This window comes from Diabrotica virgifera, chromosome 3 (genome assembly GCF_917563875.1).
Source record: "Diabrotica virgifera virgifera chromosome 3, PGI_DIABVI_V3a".
Lineage (NCBI taxonomy): Eukaryota > Metazoa > Arthropoda > Insecta > Coleoptera > Chrysomelidae > Diabrotica > Diabrotica virgifera.
The window spans coordinates 67,200,363-67,216,725 of record NC_065445.1 but is presented as its reverse complement, the minus strand read 5'-3'; the positions used below and the strand labels follow the sequence as shown (position 1 = coordinate 67,216,725).

General features: G+C 32.4%; 1 protein-coding gene and 1 long non-coding RNA gene across 2 annotated transcripts in view; one reads left to right on the top strand and one right to left on the bottom strand.

The window, feature by feature from the left end:
• The window catches only part of LOC126881874 (zinc finger protein 184-like), a 102,927-nt gene that overhangs the window by 35,328 nt on the left and 51,236 nt on the right, over positions 1–16,363 (top strand). Inside the window, exon 7 of the mRNA XM_050646523.1 lies at positions 15,691–16,198. Within this exon, the coding sequence (XP_050502480.1) occupies positions 15,691–16,198 (508 nt within the window). The remainder of the gene's footprint in view (positions 1–15,690; positions 16,199–16,363) is intronic.
• Positions 9,371–12,014, bottom strand: LOC126881880 (uncharacterized). The gene is made up of 3 exons (XR_007697047.1): positions 11,568–12,014; positions 11,312–11,506; positions 9,371–9,552 (listed from the first exon to the last, which is right to left on the bottom strand). It is a non-coding gene; the product is annotated as an uncharacterized LOC126881880 (long non-coding RNA).

Sequence of the window (16,363 nt, the reverse complement as noted above, 5' to 3'; positions counted from 1 at the left end):
AGTTTTCATATTTTCTGCAGTTTTCATACAACGACGTTCGGAAACCACTCAGTACGTTTCGGCGCATGACACATACAAATTTGTGGCATGCGCATTTCAGTACTGTTTATTTTGTTGCATACCGTATGACAGTTGAGTAGCAAAACATAATTATATCTGTTTAAAGTCACTGTTAACAAACGTACGGGACCCATTATTAACCAGAAAAATAATAATGGAAGCTAACAACAATGGCAATAAATTCAAACTAACTTGGATCTTAGGGCAGCGGCATTGAGGAAAATGAATATGTAGATAAACTAGCAAAAATTGGAAGTAGTCTCAAAATCCCAGCTAATATAAAAATAATTTATAATGGCATACTCTCAAAATTGAAAGCCAGAATCAAAGAAAAACACAACAATTTCTAGAAGAACTCCATTTAATTGAAATGGAGAAATACAACAATAATTCCCGGATACGCCATGGTTTAAAAAATCTCCAAATATCGATAGAAGACGCTTAACGAACATAATAACAATGAGAACAGGACATGGTATATTCGGAACTCATTTACATCGAATCAACATTAAAATACATCCATACTGTGAATGTGGATAAGAAGAAGATCTAGGCCACATTTTCCTTCGTTGTCCAATTAATAAAATGAATTCATGGGGTATACATAAAACGCTTCAAGCTGCAGGAGCAGCTGACACATAAGCGCTTCAAGCTGCAGGAGCAGCTGACACATAAAGCGCTTCAAGCTGCAGGAGCAGCTGACACTTCTAATTTTTATTATATTTATATTACAAATTTATATTACAAAATATTATCCAAAAATAAATATAAGTTCTAAATAATTTTTTAAGCAACAAGATGAACATAAACAAAAGAATATTATTTCCAAAAAAAGCTAACCCAAAGCTATAACTCTTCTGCTCCGCTGTTACCCTATAAAGTGAAACGTTTAAACTCCTTTATCTACTCTATCTCATATTATGTATAAGTTTTTAGTTTGTCAAAACTGTCATTATAGATAGCAGTGCGTTTAAAGTGTGCGTGAAGTAACAATGTATTTTAGATGGGATTTACTTTTTCGCACTGTTTTTTGGCACACTTTCATTAATCAAATATCCTTAACTTTCGCGTTGTCATGGTGATGACATGTGAGCAATAAATTACAACAAAAGTTTTGACAGTTTTGTGGTTTGAAAGAAGTTTGAATTTTTAAATGTCACAGTTCTAATTGTAGAATAGAAATGTATTCGTGACGAAGAGTTGCAGTTTTTTTATTTGTTTATCGTATATCAAATATTGTATGAAACTGTGCGTGAAGTACTTTTTGCGCACTTACGCGATGTATAGCACTCGCACCGCTCGTACTCTAAACATCGCGTGCGTTCGTAAAAAGCATACTTGACGAACTTTCATAAATAACTATTATTGTACTATCTGTGTTTTACTGAACTTATTACCAATACCATTAAACCCAATTCATTAATATCATAGAAACAGTATTGCATATTGGCGTGAGCAAGACCAAATGCAATACTAAGAAATGTACAGTCGGAAAAATGAAAGAATACCCATGAACGAACATATAAAACACGCTGTATTTTCCTGTCACCGTGTCACAAAGAAAATTGTCCAACGCAAGTACATGTAATAATAATTCTTACATGTACTTGCGCTGGACAATTTTTTGTGTGACACGGCGACAGGAAAATACAGCGTGTTTATATGTTCGTTCATGGGTATTCTTTCATTTTTCCTACTGTACATACTGGCAAATGCACTATGCTCTGTTTTTAAACCAGGAGGAGTAATTTAAATTTCCCGCGCCGTAATGTTTGTTGTAATTGGTCCAACCTGAAGCAAGTTTACTCCACCATGATGAAATTTTGACACTATTGACATTTATGAAATTTTGATACTATTGGTATTTCATAGGTTAATTAAGTTATATCGGCGATTTTTTGTGTTTTGTGCGTTATTCCTTTAACTTTTAGTCTGTTTTTGTATAAAAACAAAACAGTTGTTTGTTGTTTCTAGAACTCTTTAGCGACGTACAGTAGAACGTCAATAATCCGGATTAATTCGGACCGGGTCCCATCCGGATTATCGAAATTACCTCAAAAAAAGGCCACTATACACATTAAAGTACAACAAATGTTTTAAAAATTTTTGTTTTCTCTTGTACTGTAAAGTGTCTAGAGGTGAAATTAATCACTGAAACTTTTTTATATTTAAACACTGTATTGTAATTATATAACTTAATTTATAATAGCATCATGTGTACAGTAAAATATCAGACACTATTTGAAGAGTACAGGGGACAAACAAGGAATGTCACTTTTTCATGAATTTTGGCTTTTCTCGCCATGTGGTAGCAAAAACTGAGTACTATCGACTAGACCAGTGGTTCCCAACCTTTTTCCCATGATCGCCCCCTTAGACAGGTTTCACCAGTTGTGAATACTATAATCGCCCCCCTCCCCAATTAAATGGAAACAAAAAATTAATCAGTACAATATTTATTTATTTTTACATTTCGTAAAATGATACATGGTAAGTCATCATTCAATCTTCGCTTGTCCACTGCTGGACATAGATCTCTCTCATAATTTTCCCTCTATTTCGATCTTGTGCCTCTTGCATCTTGTCCACGTGTTGGTGAACATGGTTAGTAATAATTGTTAATTTCTCCCTTGGGCCTGGTGATACTCACATAATTTCTTTATGTCTGGCTCAATGTTGGTTAATAGCTATTTACCTCAAATCCCCTCCAAGGTGGAGGCAATATGTTTGAAGATCCTCAGAATAACCACATGATGATTTCTGAGGAATTTGGTCAGACCTCCTCTCTGTATATTTTCTTCAAAAATAGATAGTTTGTCAATGAATGCTGCGACTACTCCCTTCGCTTTGGCCATATTTATGTTCTTCCTTTGTAATTCCAGATTCGTTCCATTTAATTTTTCAGAAATATCTGATAGTTAAGCGATGTTGTTTCGCTTCTCTTGTAGTGCTGTACTCAGTGTGGGGTCAGTAGTTATAAGAAATTCGATAACCGTAGCCATGAGACTGCAGAACCGCCGTAAGCAATTCCCTTTCGAAAGCCAGCGGACTTCCGTATGTAGTACTGGAATAGCAATGTATTAAATATCTCATCATTTTCTTTACAGAGTGTCAGAGTGTACGAAATATTACATCATTCTTTGGTTTTGCTTTAATTTTATTTACCTCATCTATGACAAGACCAATATATACGTATGAAGCACAGACATGGACCTTCACAAAGGAAAATATGGAAAGGATGGCCAATACTCAAAGGGCAATGGAAAGAAAAATGCGGGGTATCAAGCTAAGTAACAAAAATAAAAATACATGGATCAGAAATAAAACCAAAGTGAAAGATCTAAACAAACATGCAGCTACTCTCTAGCGGAAAACATGACAAAACAACGGACAAAAAGACGGAAGATGGAATGAAGCGATGATCCACTGGAGACCTTGAGACCGTAAAAGAGGAAAGGGCAGACCACAGATGAGATGGTTGAATGACCCAAAAAGATACGCTGGGACCAGATGAACAGGATTAGCACTGAACGAAGAAGAGTGGAAAAATAAGGGGGAGGCCTACGTTCAACTTTGGACAAATGAAGGGCAAAAGATAGATATATGACAAAGCGACCACAATTTCGGCCTTACACTTTTTGTTAGAGTCAGATCGGCAGGGTCACTTCTATCCCTTTCTCTTTTGTGCGGATGTTCGCCCAATACGAAAGCTCGATAAAAGGAAAATGCAGAATTAATTATAATGTATTACTTACCTATAGAATTAAATTGTATCATGATTCATAGCCCTCTGTTACTAGACGAGATGTTTGTGTTATTATTACCTGCATTGTTGTACATTTAATTACTTTTTATTATCCTATGGATATCCGATCGAAAGTATTGTTTTTTCTTCTTTATTACTCATTTCTCGTTTCCCAGATGCTAATCGCCCACCTTATCGTCCCCTTTTCTCTATTGCCCTCCATATCGCCCCTTCGCTCTATCACCCCCCCTGAAAATCTCAAATCGCCCCCAAGGGGGCGATCGTTCCCCGGTTGGGAATCACTGGACTAGACTATCGATTCAGAACAATAACCAGAAAGATCAGTCTATATCAATTTTTTAAGAATTTGTATCCAGGTGAAGGACCAGGATTGTCCGCACGACACTGGACAAAAATAAGGAATGTTAGCAGTTTTTTGGTGCATTATTAAATTAATAACTTAATATAGATTAATATTATATTAAGATTATAGACCAATAATTGCTAGAATTCTGCTTAGAATCTCACTAAGTATTTTTTAGATAACATAAGAATTAAACCTTTATTGCTGTTTATCTCAATATGTATAAAATGTGACATTCCTTGTTTTTCCCCTGTACTCTTCATTTGGGCTTTTAAAAAAATGTGTAAAATATTTAACTGCGGTAGAGGTTCGTTTTTCGCAGCGAAGTTCTTAATTTATTTTAAAAGAATCAGATATTTCTGCTAGATACAAATCCGGATTTTTGACGTCCGGATTATCGACGTTCTACTGTATTAGTATAATATAATATTTATGGGTTACCGTCGAAAACCGACATGATCAACCAAAAAAGAAGATAAATCTGGTTATTTTTATAGTGGCATTATTGGTTGTGAATATGTCTTTTGAGAGTACTCCTCCTATTTAAAAAATGAACCATAGTATCAAAATATGTACGCAAAAGTGAAGAAAGAAGAAGAAGAACTTACGTGACCGGATTGGTCAGCAGCCGAAGATATGATACTACGAGAACAAGACTTGGCTAGGAAATGATGTTTTATGTGAAAAGATGCAGTAAACGTTAAAAAAAATAGTATTTTTCTTATTGTTGTAGTCATAAATGCATTAACAATCATATGAACACAGATTCTTCAGAAGAAGGATCACAAAACCTTCTCTAGATGATATTTTGAAAAATATAATCAATTTTCAACGCCATCTACATCTGAATGTATGTAACAGCAAATTAGAAGATATCTGTTGTAAATTTGAAATTTTTGATGGTTTAAATATGGCGTACTTTTATCAACTTTAAAACCTGACATCTATCGGAAATTATTACAACCAAATAAAGCAGAATTCTCTATTATCAATTTGTTAAGTTTTTAAGTTTTTCCTGTTTTTTCTTTCATTAGGGCTTTTTCGTTTTTATTTGCATTGAAATAAATTATTTTTTTGGATTGTAAATAATTAATAAAATCTACAGTTTTATTTTTTTAGTTCTTTTCACTTTATAAACGATACTTTTCCTGGTTGGCACTTATTTTATTGGGAATAAGCGATTTTTATAATAATCTTTTCTTCTATTTTCTATAATGCGCACGGGATGTCCCGGTTACTTTTTTTTTCTGTAGTTGACTGTTTTATGCTAAGTCCATGGTTCTTGCAAAGCCAAAAAGCCAGTCATGTTTTCTTATAGTTTTATCAATCAATGCTTGTACATGGTACCTACTTTGGGATATTGTCCTTTTCATGATCATTTTTCAGTGCGTCACAAATGATAGGAAAAAGGGTAAGTCCGTGATAATACACATTTATGACATTTATTCTAACATGACATTTTAGTTAAATCTGACAGTTGTCACATTTTATTTTCAGTTTAGAATAAAAACAAATCAAATGTGTTTCTTGCATTTATAAAATGGTATTTTCTTTGATTTGTATAGTCTTATAAATTATACAGATTATATTTGTAATATTATTATCTAATTAAAAAAATTATTTTTTTTAATTATGGCGCCATCTATCGACAACTAGAATAATCACAGAACTAGAAGTAATCACCGACGTGCCTTTTTTTCTGTCACATACAATTTAATGCGTTAGAAAGAAATCGAAAAACTGTGACGCACTGAAAGATGATCATGAGAAAAAGAATACAATAATTTCAGTGTGTTAGTAAATACATAGTAAATGCTTAAAGATTTTGGTTAATTATTTTTATTATTATTTTTTAATTTATATGTAATATTTATTTTATTTTTTTATTATTTTATTATGTTTTTTATTGTTTTATTTTTTAATATCATTAAATTAAATATTTAATGTATTTAATACAGTTTGTATATTAGTGCACCCTAATATTTTTATGGGTATTTTGGCATGGAATCCGAGCTTGACATGTAACACCGTTGCCATGTCCTCTATTTTTTCATACTATCACATTACATAAAGTTGCATTTAAAAAATAGTTTTTTGAAACACCAATTAAGAGTAAACAGTAGCGATCAACAGGTAGCAACAAAATATAACTTCGGGAGATAGTATCATAAACTTTGGCAACAGTGGTAATCTTTGACGTTATCTAAGATTAATATTTTGACAATATCATAGTCGCGCTAAATGGAAGTAATAGAAAACGATTTTATTATTAATAAATAGATATTTATAAAAATTAAACCAAAATGGGTGAACATTTTATGTTAAGATAGGTATTTAGAAAGGTATTTGCATGAAATATCTAATAATAAATTTTTTGTTAATGATAATAATGATAATAATCATTTTTTGTTGTGAAGCGAAACAAATTTCGATTTTCGCATAATTTTGGCACGGTTTTTAATGGACTTTTTCTTGGAAGGTTTCACTTTATTTTTCGTTTGATTTACTTTTTCCATTTTGTTAAACTACTGATAATATTTTTAGAATAAAAAATCCTCCTAAAACTTTATATACTCGCATTAAAATTCGAAATATTTTTACGTAAAATATACTTACCTACCTACATATGGATGCCTCAGAAGTCAAACGGTGTAAGTCCCATTCTCCCTAAAAATGACTTATGAGATAAAACACTTATTATATTATTATATATAATAATATTATTGTTTCCTTGTTTGTATTTATGAATATGTTACCCATATTATGATAAAGACAGTTTATTTGTTTTTAATAACTTCTTTTATTTCTGCAACTATTGTCAGAAACATCTTAGTAGCTCATTTTAAACAATTATTGCCTTACACCGATTGGCTTCTGAGGCATCGATAACTAAACTTCACAATTAACAACAATCTGTTCTTTCAAAGAGGCCAACAACTTATACAACAACAACAAATATATAATAAATTAACTATCAATAAACACTACTTTCCTATGAAACAACAAAAACTAATTTTTAAATTAACACACTACTGCACTGAACAGAACAAGAATCTACAGGTCGAGCAAGTCTTGTAAATTTCACGATTGCGAGCCACGTTTCACGCAACCGTGTTTGCGTACTTGTGTTTCGAGTTGCGTGGTCGTGCGGAGTTATATTTACCAATTCGCGCAATCGTACTTGAGACTTGAGACGCTGTGTCAGGTGAGGTGTTTGAAAATTTGTGTAACTTGATTGCTTGATTCTGTGGTGTGAAGGTGGTTAAACTTTTGTTTTATTTTTTTTTGTTTTGTTTGTTTTTGTTGTTGCGAATATATCGCAGAAAGTTTTTAGATGAAGTAATTGTATGATGAAGATAACACAGAAAATACAAGAGGGCAGCATACTTTGCAAAACAATTGTTACAATTTGAAATCAACAATTTGTTAAGTTGTTGTCTTGCAGGTAAAAAAGTGACTTTTTAAAAAAATTATATCTTGGAAACTAAAAATTATTTTTATTTATAATTGAAACATGTAAAAGTATAGTACTCTCAAAAAAATTTCAGCCAAAAATATTCATTTTTGTAGAGTTGACTGCAATTTTTCGACAACAGCCCTTTTTTGCAGTGAGCAGCATAACAAGTCCAGTCTCATCTGAAATCAAAGTTTCTTGTAGTTTATACCTCTGGCTAGTGAATGAACAAAGGATTTTTTATTAGATGAGGTCATTTTTGTTTTATAAAAAAAACTACTTTAAAAATGAGAAAAATTGGGGTCAAAAATGTGTTTAAACTTATGTAAAATCTTCAAATCTCATTTTTTTTAATTCCTTCGTTCATATTCTAGCCAGAGGTATAAACTACAAGAAACTTTTTGATTTCAGATGAGACTAGTTATGCTGCCAACGCAAAAAAACTTAAACTCTACAAAAATGAATATTTTTGGCTGAAACTTTTTTTGAGACTACCTTAAGTACTATACTTTTACATGTTCCAATTATAAATAAAAATAAATTTTAGTTTTCGAGATATAATTTTTTTAAAAAGTCACTTTTTTTACCCACAAGACCTATGTAACCCCTTAAAAAAATGTTTGGAAGAATATGTTTGATGACCAAGATGCATACATATATTTAGAAGGAAAGTTCCTGATTTCTGTAGTATAATACATAATACCGAAGAGGAAGTAGCCCTAAGCTCCGGACTCCACTTGCGATTTGTAGTTGTGAAGATTGAACACATTCTTTCAAATAGAAGTCAATCCATGATTATTTAGTCACAAATGGATTGACTTGTATTTGAAACAATGTGTTCAATCTTCCTGATTACAAATCGCAAGTGGAGTGCGGCGGTAATAACACCAAAATATTCCATATAGGTCCATAGAAGGTACAGACATTGAAAAATTCCTGGAATATCCCCGAAAACATGTTCCCTGAACATCCCAGGAAAATCCTGTGTCAGCATTTTAAACATTACCTGAATGTCTTATTGGAACATTCCATGAATGTCCACGAATGTTCTCTGGACATTCAAAATATATTTTGTAGACATTCCCTGGATATACCAGAAATACAGTGATGAGCGCTCTAATAACCGGCAAAATAGCACAAAAGATGTATTAAGTAGTGAGATAAAAAGACATGAAACTAGTTGAGCTGGGAAATTTAGCGATATTAACTTATACATTTAGATTGTATTGATTGTGTACCACCTTCAGACGTATCAGACGAGTTTGGAAACTACCACTGTCACAGTGACAGTTTTAGTTGACATACTCCTCCGATATGTGTAAAGGTGGGATCAATATAACGTAAATTTGAAGGTTAATTTCGCTAAATTTCCCAGCTCAACTAGTTTCATTTCTTTTTATCTCACAACTAAATATGTTGCCATATTTTGCCGGTTATTAGGGCACTTATCACTGTACATCCTTGCTGATGTGACAATACCTCCTATCTGTTTTTTCATGAGTTTTGTATGAGAGATGGAAAAACATGTTTTAAGGTCACCTCCTGTGTTCATATGTAAGTTTTGACTTGTTTTGTAGTTCATAGATAGTTTAATTTACTACAAAACAAGTCAAAAAATATCATATGAAAACAGGAGGTGACCCTAAGACAAGTTTTTAGTCTCTCTTACAAAACTCATGAAAAAACAGATAGGATGTATTATTACATCACTGACGATATGTGGCCATACCAAATAATACATCCTTGATAAATATAAACATTTTTATTGAACAAAATCTTTTCATACATTCTTTTAATGCAATTTACTGATATTCCTAAATATTTCAAAAAAATGTGTCACATTTGCTTTGTAAACCTTTCTTTTGCCTTTCGTAGCCACATATTCCGTTTCCTTCCTGGTTTTTTGTAGACCACTTCTCTCAGCTGATTCTAAAAAAAATGAAATAAATGGTAATTTTTCTATCCTTTACAATTAACAATCAGAAGAAATATTATTTACAGATAATGATATGCATAATAATAATAGGTTTGTTCTAGCATCAGTTTGAAACCATCAGCGAATAGTGGACCAGCGCGAGTAGAGGGGATCGCACTGGTGACTGTATTATGTTCTTTTACTGACCAACTGTTTGCTGATGGTTTTTGACTAGTTTGACTGTTTGCTAGAACAAACCTAATAATAATAAATATTTGGAAGTCAAAACATTAATAAAATTATTTTTTCAAGTTAACTTTCACATGCGCGTCTTAAAATTGTACTTTTAATACTTATATCATAAATAACTATTAAAACTATCTTAAGAGGAAACAGTATCGATCAACAGGTAGCGAAAATGTGTTCCAAGATTGCGGCTGTAATTTTGAATATTTTTCAAGATATTTGGCACACATATTCGTAATATAATAAAGAATGGCGGTACAGAGCCCAATTTGAAAAATATATTATTATGTGGAAATTACTCTGTAATTAAATATAATATAAAAAAACGAGCTTGTACCGCCATTAAGAAGAACAAAAAAATACACTTTCTTCAAATACAACTTTTTTATCAGATTTTGTGTTATTTTGGAACTACTAAAATTTTTTATTTCATTAGTAGTTCCAAAATTACACAAAATCTAGGCATCGGATAAAAAAGTTTATTTGAAGAAAGTGTATTTTTTTGTTCTTCTTAATGGCGGTACAGGCTCGTTTTTTAAATATTGTATAATTACAGAGTAATTTCCACATATTAATATATTTTTCAAATTGGGCTCTGTACCGCCATTCTTTATTATTTTACGAATACGTGTGCCAAATGCCTCGAAAAAATATTCAAAATTACAGTGACATTCTTGGAACACGTTTTGGCTACTTGTTTATCGCTACTGTATTACCTTAAAACATTGTAATTTGCTAAACCAGTATATTTTACTCTACTACTACTCTACTAGCTACCTCATTTTCCACTGTTTCTAAAGACTTGTTTACATGGGTAGAGTTTTGAGGAGAGTAGAGTAGCGGTAGTATTCTACCAAAAATGGCTTGATACCATTCACATGAGGAGAGTACAAGTATAGTACTGATGCTAGTATAGTGAAACCGATTTTTGTATTTTTAAACACTCTTGATTATAAGTGCACCTTAAATTCTTAATTTTTTGCTTAAGCTCGTTTACTCCAAAGCCCCCTTTGCCATTCTTTCGACGATTTCATCCTCCGCAGCTTGCTGCAAACTTTTATTTCTGTAGTATACACTACCTAAATTCCATAAACACTGGTATTCGCCGTATTACAGCTCTACAAGTTTTAAAGTTTCATCTTCGGTGAACTTCATTTTCACTATTTACACAAAACACAATTCCAGCCAGAATGACAGCGCCCCCATGTACTCTCCTACCTACTCTATTCTGCCATAATTGAGCGTGTTCCATGGGTAGAGTGTGCAGCCGAGTAGACATTTTGGCAGTAGTGGTGGTCATAGAGTAGTTACTTTGCCATAGGTTGCTAGTCACTCTACTTTAACTCCAACTATACACTCTACCAGCTATTCTACTGTGCTGAGCATTTTTACAGGTAGAGTTACTCTACTCTATCAAGTACTTGTATCATTACTCTACCTGTGTAAACAAGTCTTAAATCTACTGAATGAAAATCTACTTAATCTTAATCTACTCTTAATGAAAAATGTCTAAAATCATTTACCCACCTAGTATTATTGTAGAATTTAAGACAGTCCAGTGCCTTATAAATAATTTCAATATGAATATTTTTTCCTTTAATTCTCCTTTGATACCACTCCATTTTAGATTTTGGGGAACTTATTTCATTGTGTTTATAGCCCATATTTATTGAAGGAACCCAATCTGGAGATTGTTATTATCGATTAAGTCGGCTGGTTTTCCTATAAGATTAAAATGTTAACATCTTCAAAAATCGTTACTGTTGTAATAATTGTAACTTACCAGATATAAAATGATTACAGCAGACAGGACAGGAAAATTTTCGTTTCGCTAGTAAAACCTGTACATTGTATTGCATTTAACCATTGTTGTCTCTCAGATACCTTATTTAGTTCAGTTTAAAAGTGAACTTTATCTTGACTTTATCACAATTACTTTGCATTTCACACTTCAAAACACAACACCAATGAAGCATATTATCTTCCTAAATTAACACTTCCAGAGAAAATGTTAAATTAATCTTTGTACAACACAAAATTACAAAGAAATACAACTAAAATTATCTAAAACTCATTAAGAACAGATAGAATAAGATTTATCTTTTACACCCAGTAGCAATGAACTGTCAATACGGATGGAATGGCCATGTCCCATTCAAATAGTGAAGCAAGATTGACACCAACATACAAGAGAGAGGTCCTAGAGAGAGACAGACAAGGTGTTGGAGAATTTGACATGCCGTGTAATTTGAGTTGCCTATATAAATGGACCCGATTGAATCAGTATTTACAGTTCGTTGAATATTTTAACTTATATTTTAACTTGGCTAAGGCCTAATGCTGATTGGCAGTACATATTTCAAAATTTAACCACTTTTTTGTATTTAGGGGATAAATAGAGTACACAGTGCCATACTTGGCGTTTAAATACTTTTCAGAATTGTTATTTGTATTTATCAAAACAAATACCTACTTTCCTAAAGTATTTGGGAGTTAAATAATTTTAAAACTATTTAAATACTAAATTAGTGACTGTTTTATATAAAGTGAAGAAGTAGTCCTTGATTATGTTTTAATGTTACTTTTATATTTAGAATTTTACTTTTATATTTCCCCGATTTAAGTTGATATAGGCAACTCAAATTACACGGCCTGTCAAAGTTTCCACCACCTTGTCTGTCTCTCTCTAGGACCTCTCTCTTTTATCGTGGCTGCATTAGTTGTCTTTGTGCCGATTCCATCCGTATTGACAGTTCATTGCCCAGTAGCCATATTGACATATTGATTTAATTTTGACAGCATGTTGGAAGGGATTTAAATTTGGTAAATATAACTCCGCACGACCACGCAACTCGAAACACAAGTACGCAAACACGGTTGCGTGAAGCGTGGCTCGCACAATCGTGAAATTTACGAGACTTGCTCGACCTGTAGATTCTTGTCTGAACAGATATCGATAAATATGACAGAACAGATTAGAGAAAATCTGACACGGGTTTGTCAAAATGACAGTGATAATTTCTCTATGTTGCCTAATTAGTTATTTAGTTATAATATGTTCGATTTCTTGTTAGAAATAAAAAAAAATTTAGTAGTTCCAAGATTACACAAAATCTAGGCATGGGATAAAAAAGTTTATTTGAAGAAAGTTTTTTTTTCTTCTTAATGGCGGTACAGGCTCCTTTTTTCAATATTGTATTTAGTTATAGAGTAATTTCCACATACTAACATATTTCTGAAATTGGGCTCTCTACCGCCATTCTTTATTATATTACGGATATGTGTGCCAAATATCTCGACAAAATATTCAAAATTAGACCGCAATCTTGGAACGCGTTTACCTGTTGATCGCTACTGTAGCCTCTTAAGTAAAGTTATGTTGTTGTTTTCACCAATTTTGAAAAAATGTGAAAACGTTGAATTATCCACGCCCGTCCGTCTGTCTGTCTGTCTGTTAACTCAACTCCTGCGTCATTATACCAGGTAGAATGACAAATGAGGTGTCAAAGGAAAGCTTATAATCCGAGGATGGTACTAAAGGTGAGAAATTTGACCTAGGCTGTCTGTCCGTCCTACCGCGAATATAAGTATTCCGTCACTATGCCAGGTAGAATAACAAATAAGGTGTCGAATGAGAGCTTATAATCCAAGGATGGTAGTAAAGGTGAGACATTTGACCTAGTCTGTCTGTCCCATCTGGCCGTCCGATTCTACCTGGTATAATGACGGAGGAGTTAAATTCGCGGTCGGACGGACAGACAGCCTAGGTCAAATTTCTCACCTCTAGTACCTATCCTTGGATTATATTCTTTCATTTGACACCTCATTTGTCATTCTACCTGGTATAATGACGGAGGAGTTGTGTTTACGGACAGACAGACAGACGGACGTTGATAATTCAAAGTTTTCACATTTTTTCAAAATTGGGTTCAGTTTAAACGTTCTTATAAAATTATTATATTATTCTTGTAGGTACATTTAACATTGGTTGAAATTATGAAAGAAATAATAAATAAAAAAAGTATGGCAACACTGACGCGTAACCATAAGATTCAGATGTAGGTTACATAGGGTGCACTAATATACAACCTGTCCAAAGCCCATTCCAACGAAGAGGTTGAAGCGCGTCTTGAAGCGAGTTCACCTTTTTACCAATTTGAACGTCGGCAAAGAGAGATATAATATATAGAGAGGTTCAAAATTATGGAATAAATTCATTTTTTTCGAGAATGGGCCACTTTTGAGAAAAATCCTGGGACAGGTCGATTTTTATTTTTAAATTATGATTTTTTGACATACTATATGCCATCATAGTGACGTCATCCATTTGGGCGTGATGACGTAATCGATTATTATTTTAAATGGGAATAGGGGTGGTGTGATAGCTCATTTGAAAGGTTATTCAATTGTCTATTCAGTAATATAAACATTAACATCATTACGTATTTATACAGGGTGGTCAGAAATAATTTTTTAATTAAATTAATTGACGAAAAAAGAAGAATCCATGTAATTTGTTTAACTCAAAATATATTTTTCTGCTGTTTGAAATTATAAAAAAAATGTTTATTTACTAAGTAAACATTTTTATTTTCGCTTAAATTAAATGTCAAACAGCCACCTGCCAAGTGACAGATTAGACATTTAATTTAAGAGATAAGCAATGTGTATTTGTCAAATAAACATTTTTTTTTATTTTCTGACAGCAGTAAAATATATTTTGAATTATATAAATTACATAATTTTTTTTGCACCAATTAATTTACTTCAAAAAATATTGTTTTTGTCCACTGAATAGAGAATTGAATAACCTATTAAATGAGATACCACGTGAAAAATGCCTTTTTCAAAATAACTTAAAAGTGATTAGAGATACCAAAAATCTTAAACAATAAAAAAAGTCGGCTTTACTTTTCTGAATATTTTGTATTTTTTTGTTTTTCTGTAAGACAAAAATTGGTTAAGATTCGGTGTTTCTAAATTTGCATACACTCGTGATAAGTGACCCGTTCAAGCCCTTTTAACTACAGCTCTTTCAAAAATAAGGACTTTGAACCGATAAAACTTACAGATGATATTATCAATACATACGCGACTAAAAAACTTGTGAAGTGGTAAAAATTAAGTTCATTTGAAATGCTAATTAGGGGTTGATTTTCCCGATTTCTTACCAAAAAAAGGGACCAACTTTATTTTGAGCGTAACTTGTTTACTGCTAATTTTTTTTAAATAAGCATTTTTTAAACAGTTTAAAAAAGTTAAAATGAGTTTTCCCCAAAAAAGTTCTTCGTTTTTTGGTTATGGCACGTTAAAATATTCGATTTTGAACTTGAATATGAACCTATTTTTCATTAGCTATAACTCTGCTTCTACTAGGTACTGTCACCTAATATATACACCATGTTTTTCACTTTTTTACGTGCTATATTTTTGATAAGAATTTTTTTCGACCAAATACTTACTTCTTGAGTTTATTTGCGAAAAACCGTCTGAAAACGTTAACCACTTTAAAATGTATAATACATGCCTGAATTGCCGATATAAATGAGTCAGATTAAATAAATTATTAGAAGAATTTTTTACTAAGCAACAACATTTTTGTTTATTTAGTATTATTTTGCATTTTGACAACGACACCCGACTTGGGCGTCGAAACGTTAATAAATTCATTTTTTTGGTAAAATTGTGGCTTATTTCCCGTCGAAAATACTTAATTATAAAAATGCCACAAGGAAATAGCTTCAGAACAACATAAATAACGTACTATTTAGGGTTCTACGTAAAAAAGTAAACAAATTTTATCTGAATTTTTTTAGAAGTAATAAGCAACTCCCAAAGAATGACCCTGTACCTATATTACGATCTGATTTCATCTATAGATTTTGGTTAATCTTTCTCACTTTTAGGGTCTGATGTTCCGGAGGATGTTAAGGATGTTAAAAAAGAAGTAGATCTCGATGCCACGAACATATCAGAAGAAGTTGTTGAAGAGGCTGTTGGTATAGAAGAAACTATAGAATTCATTGACCAACAAACAAATAAAAGCGAAATTATTCAAATTATCTTTGAAAGCGACAATGAAAAATCAAATGAACAACAAATTGAAATCGGCGACAACGTGATTTTAGTGGAAACATCAAATGAGGATGATAAAAATGTACCAAAGGATTTGGAGACTATCGCTAGTGATCATTCTTATTTGCCAAAGCCAATACAAAAACTCTTGAGTTGTTCTTATTGCCAGTCCGACTATAGAACGCTAAGAGGCATCAAAACGCATCTCATACAAGTTCACGGCATTCAAGTGAACCAAGATACTGAGTGCAGCCTGTGTAAAATGAAATTTATTAGATACAAGGATATGATGAGACATAAGGTCAGTCATGGACATATATGTATTCAGTGTGATAAAAAGTAAGTCTAAATTATTTATTTTAGTCCTGTCGCCAGGGGGGGTACAACGGCCTCGTTAATTCAGATGGACTTACCCAAATTTTTTTTATGTATTTTGACCCGTAGAACACGAATTTTTTGGGTAACAGTTGATCCGGATGTCGATAAGATTGTTATAGACCAAGA